This window comes from Microcaecilia unicolor, chromosome 12 (assembly GCF_901765095.1).
Source record: "Microcaecilia unicolor chromosome 12, aMicUni1.1, whole genome shotgun sequence".
Taxonomy (NCBI): Eukaryota; Metazoa; Chordata; class Amphibia; order Gymnophiona; family Siphonopidae; genus Microcaecilia; species Microcaecilia unicolor.
Window position 1 is genome coordinate 30,903,046 of NC_044042.1, and position 11,955 is coordinate 30,915,000.

Below are 11,955 nucleotides of genomic sequence, written 5' to 3' on the forward strand. Positions count from 1 at the left end.
GAGATTCTACATGGAATGTTGCTATTCCACTAGCAACATTCCATGTAGAAGGCTGCGCAGGCTTCTGTTTCTGTGACTCTGACGTCCTGCACGTACGTGCAGGACGTCAGACTCACAGAAGCAGAAGCCTGCGCGGCTACATTGGTGATCTGCAAGGGCCGACTTCTACATGGAATGTTGCTAGTGGAATAGCAACATTCCATGTAGAATCTCAAATAGTAGCAACAGTGGAGGAGTGGCCTAGTGGTTAGGGTGGTGGACTTTGGTCCTGGGGAACTGAGTTCAATTCCCACCTCAGGCACAGGCAGCTCCTTGTGACTCTGGGCAAGTCACTTAACCCTCCATTGCCCCATGTAAGCCTCATTGAGCCTGCCATGAGTGGGAAAGTGCAGGGTACAAATGTAACAAAAATAAATAAAAAAATATAGGAAATTGTCTATAAGACCTTAAATCTGAAAATAGAGTTTTTATGCCCAATGATAGAAACTAAACACTGGATACATTAATGTTATACACTTAGTAACGGTGTTTAAAACCTGAGACGAAGAGTCTAAGGTTTCTGAGGGCTTTTCTCCGAACTAAATAACTAATTGAGCTAGAGCCTGTGTTACAAGCATAGGGCACATGTCCCATAGCAGGACTTCTCAACCTAGTCTTCGGGGGGTGTCTTGATATCTACCGTGAATATGCATGAGATAGATTTGTGTACCAAGGAGGAAGTTCATACAAATCTGATTTATCAAGATTTATTTTAAGGTCCAAAATGGCACCAAAATAAACAATAAGACAGAGTACCTTGGCCAGGTCCCTCTCTGGTCTATGTAACATAACATAGTAACATAGTAGATGACGGCAGAAAAAGACCTGCACGGTCCATCCAGTCTGCCCAACAAGATAAACTCATATGTGCTAATTTTGTGTATACCCTACCTTGATTTGTACCTGTGCTCTTCAGGCCACAGACCGTATAAGTCTGCCCAGCACTATCCCCGCCTCCCAACCACCAGCCCCTCTTCCCAACCACCGGCTCTGGCACAGACCGTATAAGTCTGCCCAGCACTATCCCCGCCTCCCAACCACCAGCCCCTCCTCCCAACCATCGGCTCTGGCACAGACCGTATAACTCTGCCCAGCACTATCCCCGCCTCCCAACCACCGGCTCTGGCATAGACCGTATAAGTCTGCCCAGCACTAGCCCCGCCTCCCAACCACCAGCCCCGCCTCCCAACCACCGGCTCTGGCACAGACCGTATAAGTCTGCCCAGCACTATCCCCGCCTCCCAACCACCAGCCCCTCCACCCAACCACCGGCTCTGGCACAGACCGTATAAGTCTGCCCAGCACTATCCCTGCCTCCAAACCACCGGCTCTGGCATAGACCGTATAAGTCTGACCAGCACTATCCCCGCCTCCCAACCACCAGCCCCGCCTCCCAACCACCGGCTCTGGCACAGACCGTATAAGTCTGCCCAGCACTATCCCCGCCTCCCAACCACCAGCCCCGCCTCCCACCACTCTGGTCTGTGTAGAAAAAGTAGCGTGTCATCTGCAAAAAGCTGTTTTGGGGTTTTTTTGTTCATGGTCTCGTAATAATATCTCCGGAATATCTGATGTACTCTGATTTTTTTTGTTCACCAGAGGCTTCAAAGTCAAGATAAACAAAAGAGGGGAAAGGGGACACTCTGGTGTATAGTTCTATAGAAGGAGAACGGCTCTGTAAGTTTCCCGTTAATAAGCTGTGCTTCAGGCTGACTATAAAGGAGCTCAATCCAGCATCTAAATACAGTACCCAAACCATACTGTTCCAAAACCAATTCCATATAAGATCAACTGACCCTATTAAAAGTTTTTTTTGGAAGAGTAGCCTAATGGTTAGCACAGCAGGCTGAGATCCCGGGGAACTGGGTTCGGGTCCCACTGCAGCTCCCCGTGATCCCAAGCAAGTCACTTCACCTTCCAGTGCAAGCCTCCCCCCCCCTAGATTGAGAGCCCACTGGGGACAAAGTACCTGCATATAATATATACAGCACTGCCAACTCCAGGCTCCGCCCTTTCTGCCTCGCCTCACCCTATGCCTGGAATAAACTCCCTGAGCCCATGTGCCAAGCCCCCTCCCTACCCATCTTCAAATCCTTGCTCAAAGCCCACCTCTTCAATGTCGCTTTTGGCACCTAACCATTATTCATCTATTCAGGAAATCTAGACTGCCCCAATTTGATTGACTGCACTTTTTTGTCCTTTAGATTGTAAGCTCCTTCGAGCAGGGACTGTCCTCTGTGTTAAATTGTACAGCGCTGCGTAACCCGAGTAGCGCTTTATAAATGTTAAGTAGTAGTAGTAGTAGTGCTATAGAAATGATTAGTAGTAGTAGGTTCTGGAGGCTGCCAGCCAGGGGCGTAGCCAGACAACAGATTTTGGGTGGGCCTAGGCAAGAAGTGGGTGGGCACCAAGTGTTCTCCCCCACCAGCACCAAAAAAATAGCTTAGCTGGCAAGAAAATGCTTCTTTCCATCTTGGCTTATCATCAGAGGGAAGTCTTCAGCTGATAGAGCTTGGGAGCTCCACCAGCTACCACTAAACGTGTGCTACTGTTGGGTGGGCCTGAACCCTAAGTGGGTGGGCCCTGGCCCACCTGTGGCTACACCACTGCTGCCAGCACCAGAGGGCTCAACCTTGGTAGCATGAACTGGAAAGGGAATGGGACTTGATATATCGCCTTTCTGTGGTTTTTGCAATTGCAACTCCATTCAAAGCGGTTTACATAGTATATACAGGTACTTTTTTGTACTTGGGACAATGGAGGGTTAAGTGACTTGCCCACAAGCAGGGGCAAAATATTAAAAGAAAAGAAAGTCAAAAGTATTCTAAATAAAGATGGAGGGAGGTTCAACAGGCCTGGGGAGGCAGGCGAGCCACGGGTAGAGTGGGTGTTCTCAAGTTTATACCTCATTTATTGTATTTACTAGTAAAAAAGCCCCGTTTCTGATGCAAATAAAACGGGGGCTAGCAAGGTTTTCTTCTCTGTGCATGTGGGAGTGTGTGTGTCCCTGCCCTCTGCCCTCTCTCCCCTCCCCCCTCTGAGTTCTTCAGTGCTTTGCTGTGTTTTCCTTCACTGACTGTTTGTGTTACAGAGAAGGCGGGGCAGACACTCATGGGGAAACCGGATATCTCTCCCCCTTCACACTTCCGGCTGGAGGCTTCATAGAACGTTGGTGTTGCCTTTTATATAGAGAGATGTGTATACTTGGTCATTTTACTATTGTTATGCTGTTAACAAAATTATGAGTTTTATGTTAAACTGTACCTGCTGTACACTGCCTTGGGTGAATCTGTTCATAAAGGTGGTTAATAAATCCCAATCAATCAATTAATTAATCATGTGAAAGGAGTCGCAGTTGAGGTCTGTTGCTGAATAGTAGCTACTGTTGAGCGCTTGTGTTACGTGTGTATAATTGTGACTCCCACTCTTGTTTGAGGAATAATTCCCACTGTTTAAAGTAGTTAGGCACCAGCACTTATCATGGTGCAAGTACTCACACCTAAGGTGAGATGTGAACTGCAAGCTTACACTAGTATTTATGACAGTAGTTCTGTCCAGAAATGCCATTGTAGAATTCATGCACAGTGCACATCATCCCAGCGCCTATATTTCATCCAGGGGCGTAGCCAGACCTCGAGGTGGGAGGGGGCCAGAGCTCAAAGTGGAGGGGGCACAGTTTGGTCCGCTACCCTGCTTTCTCTTCCCCTCACAGTCCGATGCGCTTGTTTTAGTGAAGGGGAAGAGAGGGCAGGCAATGTGGTGGCGCCAGAGATCAGGGGCCCAGAGCAAATTTGGGGGGCCCGGGCCCCCATAGCTATGCCACTGATTTCATCACCATTTATTGAATCACCCCCTATATGTGCTCAGCCCCCAAGGACAGATCATAAGTGTCTCTCTGTATTGTCTAGCATGCCGAAACTTCTATGGTGTCTTCTTGTCCAAAAGGAGCAGGTATAGATACAATGACAACCCAGGGATGTCAAGGCTCAGCTGCCTCCTATTCGCGGGTCTCTGTGAGGTTCCTGCAGAACAGACAGGGTGGTGGGGGCTCCAAGAACATTGTACACCCCTCCTATTTCTTCAGGCATCCTTAGCACTTAGACAAACTTCTGAGGTCCTACTGTGCCCTCTAGTGGCCTGAAACACTTATAGCCTTTGTTCATAAGGAAACTGTCCAGCTTATTGTTTTCATTGCTGTTCTCTATCCGGCCGATTTCAGCCCCTGGGAGGCAGGCAGGCTACATGCCGTGATCGGCGCTGAGCCCGGATATCCAATGCCAGGCTGGTTCCGGTTACCGGCATTAAATATGCTTTTTTTTTTTTGCCAGCTTAAACTTAAGCAGCCGAGTTAATATTCAGCGAGTAAGTTTATAGAAGCCAAAGATATGACTGCTATTTAGACAGTTCAATCTGCCCACTAAACGTAGTCTGCAAAGCGCTGAATATTTATGAGTAGCCAGTTATATCACATGATATAGCCGGTTAGCCACTATAGACTAGATTCTATATATCACACTTAAAAATGTGGTGCCGAAATTAAATTCACCTAAGCACTTTCTATACAGTACACCTTCATGTAGACATACTTTATAGAATAAGCCTAAATTTCTACATGGTATACAGAGTACTCCGAGTGGCCATGCCTGCACCTAACTCTAGATACAGCCATTTACGTCAAGGAAAACTTGGTGTAAATGCTGGTTCCTAAGTTAAGCGCAGAGCAGATGTATTCTATAACCTTGTGTGTAGCTTTCTGGAATGCCCACGACTCGCCCATTCCATGCCCCTTTTTCAGCAGCGTGCATTAGAATTTATGTGCACCGCCTTGCAGAATACGCTTAGCAGGTAGTGCGTGTAAATTCTGATAATGCAATTTAGTGCTGATAATTGCTTGTTAACATCCAATTAGCACTGATTAGCTTGTGAACTAAGTTATGTGCATTGTTATGAAATATGCTTCGATTTCCATGCGGAAATAACAGAACATAAGAACATCAGAGTAGCCATACTGGGTCAGACCAATGGTCCATCTAGCCCAGTATCCTGTTTTCTAAACAGTGGCCATGCCAGGTCACCTAAATTGTGGCAACACTCCATACTACAAATCCCAGGGCAAGCAGTTGTTTCCCATGTCTGTCTCAATAGCAGACTATGGACTTTTCCTCCAGGAATTTGTCCAAACCTTTTTTTAAACCCAGATACGCTAACCGCTGTTACCACCTCCTCCTGCAAAGAGTTCCAGAGCTTAACTATTTGCTGAGTGAAAAAAATATTTCCTCCTATTTGTGTTAAAAGTATTTCCATGTAACTTCCTCAAGTGTCCCCTAGTCTTTGTACTTTTGGAATGAGTAAAAAATCGATTTACTTCTACTCATTCTACACCACTCAGGTGCGATATATAGAATGCAGGGTTATGCACTAAGTGTTAATATTCAGCAGAGATAACTGGCTATCCCACGCTGAATATTAGTGTATAGCCAGATAAGTGCTATTTAACCAGCTGGGAGCTGTACCTGGCCGGTTAAACAGCACTGAATATTGGCCGGTATATCTCTTTTGAGATGTGGTAACAAGAACTACGTGCACTTCTCAAGGTATGATTGCTCTGAGGATCAATGAGATATTCATTTTATTTTTTTTCTATTCCTTTCTGAATTTCTAAAACAAAATGTTCAAACCTTTTATATTGGGACAAAGACCATGTGCACTTTTACCAATTTGTATCAATTTTCAAAAAGAAAGCAGGCATGTAATTTTCTTTGTGAAAATTGTCACAGATATAGATTATGTAGACACTTGCACCTCCTGTTAGCCTGGGTAGGATGTTTTTGTTTGCATTTTCAGATCTAGATGCCTACTTCTCAGTGTACATGTGCATTTTTCCTCCTCCCAACCTAGAGACATTCCTGGTGCTACCTTCCCTGAACTTGCCTAAAAGTTTATGCGTCATTTCAGGATGCACAGAGTTTTAGCCACACTGAGGGTGAGCAATTTTCAAGCCAGCAATTTATATCTGCAAAATGTATTTATTTATTAGGATTTATGTAGCGCCTTTTTGAAAGAATTCACTGCATTATACACCTGGAAATCCCTTTGAAAATTGCTCTGTTTTGGGGAGTTTTAAAACTTTGTTCTGGCTGCTGCTGCTGCAGTGCACTGAGCTGATTACAGTACATTGTCCACAGTGGTTTCAAGATCCTTTTCTCGTGCATCACTTTGCCCTTGTCCACATTAAATTTCAGCTGCTGTTTACTTGTTCAGTTCCACAGTCTCACAGTGGAGTTGTCCTTGCTCGCAATTTAGTAACATTGAATAATTTTGTATCATTTGCAAATTTCATTACGTTGCTTTTTTGCTGCCTTTCCAGGTCGTTTATAAAAATATATTTTAAAAAACATCCTAGCACACATCCCTGGGGCACTCTGCTGTTTACTTTTCTCCACCGTGAAAACTGACCATTTAGTCTCTACATCAGGTTCAATGCTACCGGACAGGGTTTGCGTTCCTATGACTGCCCTTCTTCTTCCTCCATGTGTTTCCTCAGGAGAGGAAGGGTGGGAGGAGAGTGGGCTCCATTATGCTGGCCTGAAGGTGCCATAGTGTGGATAAAGAGAGAGACTAGTTGGGTCCAGCAAATATTTGATTACCATTGGCATTAAATATTGTTCTTTTGGTGCAGCTAGTGGAGGAAATTGTGGCGTATTAATCAGCTAGCTGGGTTGCCTTCGAATCCAGGGGCAGAGACAGAGAGCCAGTACCCACTGGATGTTTAGCAGAGTGAGAGGCAGAAATGGGGAAACCTACAAATGTGCATGACCTGAGAAGAGTAGCAATTTGGGTTGTATGGCAGGGTCATGAAAACAATGAGCTTATGTCCACAGAGTGAGCCACTGTACTGCTAAGCTGTAGCTCAGAAAATACTGTAATTGAGTTTTACATGCTGTACAAAGAGAGGGACAGTCTAGTGCTTAGAATCATGGTCTCAGAACAAAGAACCCAAGGTTCAAATCCTGCTTTGCTCACTGGCAAGTCACATTATGTCCTGTTGCTTCTCATTCCCTTTGGGATTGTAAGCTCGTTAAATACAGTAATCATGCTTCCATGAATAACTATTTCCAAGAAACAGTGAGACCAAGTATAGTCTTAATTTCTTTTAATTGCTCTTTCCTAGGTTGTCCCAGGTGGACCTGGAGACCTGGGAGGTCTGAAGGAGGGTGATTTGCTGCTTGAAGTAAATGGAAGGAAGGTGAAGAAAGAAAGTTATAAGAAGGTGGTACTCTATATGCAGGAAGCTGGGGATGATATGAGGCTTCTGGTCGAGCGTGGGATACATACATACTGCAAAAAGAGGCTTCCCATCGTCCCTGATGCAGTCGTGGGAAGGTAGATTCTTCAGAGTCTCACCAAGGTAGGTGAGGCTACCAGTAGGTCATAAGATCACTTTTCATCTCTGCAGAAAGTGAAACTCCATTAAAGCTGGGAAACAAGATCTTGGCCTGCATTTTAGCGAACCGCCTGTCGACCCTTCTCCCCTTTCAGTTCAGTGACTGCCAAACTGGTTGTGAGGAGTTGTCAGTCGGTGCTTAACATCTGAAAAATTGGTGGCCGTGGCACATGTGTAAACCACCCAGACTCCTAGCAAGCTAGTGAGTCTAGATGCAGAGAAAACATTTGATCAAGTGGTTGATACTTTTTGTTACGGCGGGGTGGAGGGTTGATTTTTTTTTTTTTCAAGCTGCCCGTGCTCTTTATCATATTCCTTTCAAGCTGTCCGTGCTCTTTATCATACCCCTATGGCAGCAGTACTAGTTAATGGTACTAAAACTGCTTCTTTTTCCATTGCATGTGGAACACGTCAGGGGTGTCCCCTTTCCCTATTGTTATTCCTTTTGCAATGGACTTTGATCCTGGGGAACTGAGTTCGATTCCCACTGCAGCTCCTTGTGACTCTGGGCAAGTCACTTAACCCTCCATTGCCCCTGGTACAAAATAAGTACCTGAATATATGTAAACCGCTTTGAATGTAGTTGCAAAAACCTCAGAAAGGCGGTATATCAAGTCCCATTTCCCTTTTGTATCTGGAGCCTTCATGCGCTCACTTCAACAGGAGACTGATATCACAGGAATTAGGATTGGGCCACATGAAGTTAGCATTTAAAATTTGATGATGAAATTTTGTTGGCCCTATTCCACCCTCAGGTCTCCTTGCAATGATTACTGAGTATTGTATGCCCGCAATTTGGAACCCCTTTTCATGGATACAGTTACTAAATTGTGGGCATGGCAACCTTACCCCTTTGTCCCTCCTGGGGAAAATTGCATTGTACAATATGGTACTTCTTCCTCATTGGTTGTATGTTTGTCAAATGCTCCCTATGGAATTGTGAGACAAGGTAAGCGTTGACTAAGTGGCTGAATTCTTACTTATGGAATGGGAAGCGAGCTAGACTGCCTTTATCTCGAGTTTACCTACCTTGGGAGTGGGGAGGTTTGGGACTATTATCGGTCCATTTATTCTCATTAGGCTGTGGCATGCGGCACATAAATGATTGGGTCAAGAGTGTGTCCTACTTTTCATTCACGCCAGTGGAGACATCTGTAGCCCACCTGATTCACTTTAGTTACATGGTGCATGCTGCAGTCATTCCTTGGGGCCCTTTGGGCTTATTTATCCCTTTTTTGTGGTTATGCCTTACTTGGCAGTGGATTAGTAAAGCTCTTAAGCTGCCTCCTAAGGCTTCCTCATTCTGCTTAGTATGTCTGTGGCTTGCTTCCGCTTGCAAGGTCTTTGCTTTCTTTTCAGGCCGTTTCTGATGAGGGTACGGTGTGTCCTTATGCCTGCTAGTGTACACAGTATGATTTAGATGAGCAAGATGTATTCTTCTACTTGTAATTCAGGCACTACGTGGCCTCTCTACCTTCATCAGTGCTAAAACAGCAGATACTCATGAACTACTTACTGAAACTTATAGTTTAGAGGCCCAACAAGTGCCTCTGCAGTGCCATCACAAAACTTTGCTGGAATTACTACCTGCTTATGAATTAGGCTCCCTTGGGTCAGCGCTGGTTGACGTATTTGGTGTCACAGTATCAGAGGAACAACTTTTGAAGAGTTTTTGGGCCTGTCATGCCTTGACTAAGCACATGCTCCATTGGGAGATGTAATATAAACTTGTGATGTGCTTGTACATCTCTCCATCTTGAGCCTTTAAAGCCTGTTTTGGCCCCACTGCCTGTTGTTGTAAATGCTGTCAGTTAGCGACAACTCTGGGGCATTTGTTTTGGCACTGCCCGCTCATTCAGGCTTATTGGAGGACTTTGAGCAAACCCCATACTTCTTCTATCAGGAGACAGCACTAGACTCCTAGGCCGAAAATGTAGTTTGGAATTTATGACATCATTACCCCCAAACCTAAGGGTTACCTAGGCTTTATTAAATACATGGTATCAATGGGACTTAAAAGCATTCTTACTCATTGGTTTCAAGCAGCGCCCCCATCACTTGCCCAATGGAGAGCCTTGATGATTACACAAGCCTCCTTGGAATGACACGAATTTACAGATTTAGACACAGTTTTAGGGAAACAGTATTGTGTTTGGGAACCTTTCTGGAACACATCGACTCACACTGCTCATAGTTGCTTGCTAAATACTTGAGGTCGCTGTTCTGAGTCTCTTTCATGGGTGCTTTTCTTTGCAATGTGATATGTCTCCCTTTTCTGGGTTTTTTTTTTATTTTTAGGATTTGTGATTAATAGTATGTTTGGTTCTCTTATGCTGCTGATGTTATTTGGTTTCTGTAAATCCTGTTTAATAAAGATATTTGCAAAAAACAAATATGGGGAGGACAAGTAGACAAAATTACATTTGGAAAACCACGAGGGATCAAGATTAGAGCTTTTACACAATCATATCTATCCAAGGTGCCAGAAGGTACGATGGAAAGGAGGTAAAAAGTGAACACAGTACTTTGGTACTGTGAAGCCATGCCAAGCTGCCATAACCTGGAAGGGTGGCCGAACCTCAGCTAGTTAAGTATTATATTTTCAGAGATTTAAATTTGGTAAGGGAAGGCTAGAGGGCAACTGTTCTAGAGGGTAGGGGCTAATACACTCAAAATGGATAACATTAGACACTCCTATCGAATTGGTGAAACAGATAGGATAACTAGGCGTTTATGCTGTGATGAGCAGAGCACAAAAGCAATAATTTATCATTGCTGGCTGTAAGTAGGCAGATTTTATTTTATAGTAGAAGATCATGCTAGATCATCCACATTCTTTCTTCTGGATCCAACTCTTTGGAGTAATTTACCACCCAGTCTCGGAGCAGAATTGTCACTTCTTAAATTAAGACATTTTTTTTTCAGTTGGCTTTTAATATACCTATGTCCTGAAGGCAGAAAGTTGATCCTGTTGGTGCACCTCTGAAACACCATGTTTTGTGTGAACAAGAACAAAAAGTAGGGTGGGTTGGCTCTTCCAAAAAAAAAACACAAGGGAGACGTCAGTATACTTCTACACATGGATTTATTGAGAATGCACTAAAAGACTCAACACAGTGGCTGTGTTTCGGTGCAAAGGCGCCTCCCTCAGGAGTCTGACTAGACTGTGTATACTATTGTATGCTGTACATCAAATTCAGATGCAAAGAAACAGGAAATGTTGCAAAAGCAATGATCTTCCAGAAAGAAGTCTGTAAAAAAAAAAAAAAAAAGTCTTTTGAAATTAACTGTTGGCTGTTCTTTCTGGAAGACCATTGCTTTTTGCACCTGAACTTGATGTACAACAAATTAATAATATACACTGCATAGTCAGATTCTTGAGGCAGGCATCTTTGCGCTGAAACACAGCTGCTGTATTCTTTTGGTGTATTCTCAATAAATCTAGGTGTAGAAGTATACTGATGCCTCCCTTGTGTTTTTTGGACGAGCCAACTTACCCTACTTTTTGTTCTTGTGCACACTATGGTGGTACGGATACAGTGTTCCTCCACTGTGGCTGATTTTTCTGTACTGTCTGTGTATAATATTTGTATTACATTTTATGCTGTTTTGTATTATCTCTCTGTGGATGTGAGTGGTTCCTTTCCTATCAGTTAATGGAGTTCTTTTCTTGATTCTAAGCACTGTTAATTAATTATTAGTAAACTGTCTTGACCTTTCTTTTAAGTAAAGGTGGTATATCAAGTCTCAAATAAACATAAACTCTTCTCTCTGTTTTAAATGCAGGAGGAGAGGCATAAAGGATGACTGGTCTTTATTCTGAACCCTATATGGGCCTAGCACATCCTGAGAGAAATGCATCTGCTCAACTTTCAAGCATGCTTGGACTTGCGCGCACCCACAGACTGATGCATCAACCTAGTGTGTTAGGGTTAAAGGTCACCTTGAAGAACATTGTATGGCCATGGATCCCTGCTCCGTTATACCATAGCCTCCAGGACTGGACTTGGGAAACACTGCCTTAGAGCCATCAGGTCTACATGAAGTTGAAGAGACCCCTCCCAAATTGCTGCTGTGGGCCCTAGCATGCCTACCACTGGCTCTGTCTGTAACATGCTTTCCTGCACAATATCACTCACAGAAATATTGGCCCAGGCTCTGGGTGAACACTAATCATCCTTCTTTCTTTAGAGCAAACACAATTTATCACTCCCCTCTGATATGGCTCCTGTTCAGTAAACCAGCCACCTGCTTTATTTCTGAGCCTCTTAAGTGTAACAGTAGCAAATGTTTTGCTAAAATGCAAGTACACTCCATCCAGTGTAATGCTCTGGTCATCCAGGCAAAGCAAGCGAGCTGATCTTTTGACATGAGCAGTGGCGTAGGAAGGGGGGGGGGGCGGTGGGGCGGTCCGCCCCGGGTGCACGCCGCTGGGGGGTGTCGGCGCCTTGCTGTTTCCTTGCTCTCTCTGC

At 44.4% G+C, this 11,955-nt stretch overlaps 1 protein-coding gene across 2 annotated transcripts in view; it reads left to right on the forward strand.

Annotated features, from left to right (window-relative positions):
* PDZD3 (PDZ domain containing 3) overlaps nt 1–11,891 on the forward strand; it is a 32,595-nt gene extending 20,704 nt beyond the window's left edge. For both annotated transcript variants that reach the window (XM_030222027.1, XM_030222026.1), the window contains 2 exons: nt 7,211–7,447; nt 11,270–11,891. In XM_030222027.1, coding sequence (XP_030077887.1) covers nt 7,211–7,426 — 216 coding nt within the window. In that variant the 3' untranslated portion in view covers nt 7,427–7,447; nt 11,270–11,891. The remainder of the gene's footprint in view (nt 1–7,210; nt 7,448–11,269) is intronic.
* Nucleotides 11,892–11,955: the final 64 nt, after the last annotated feature.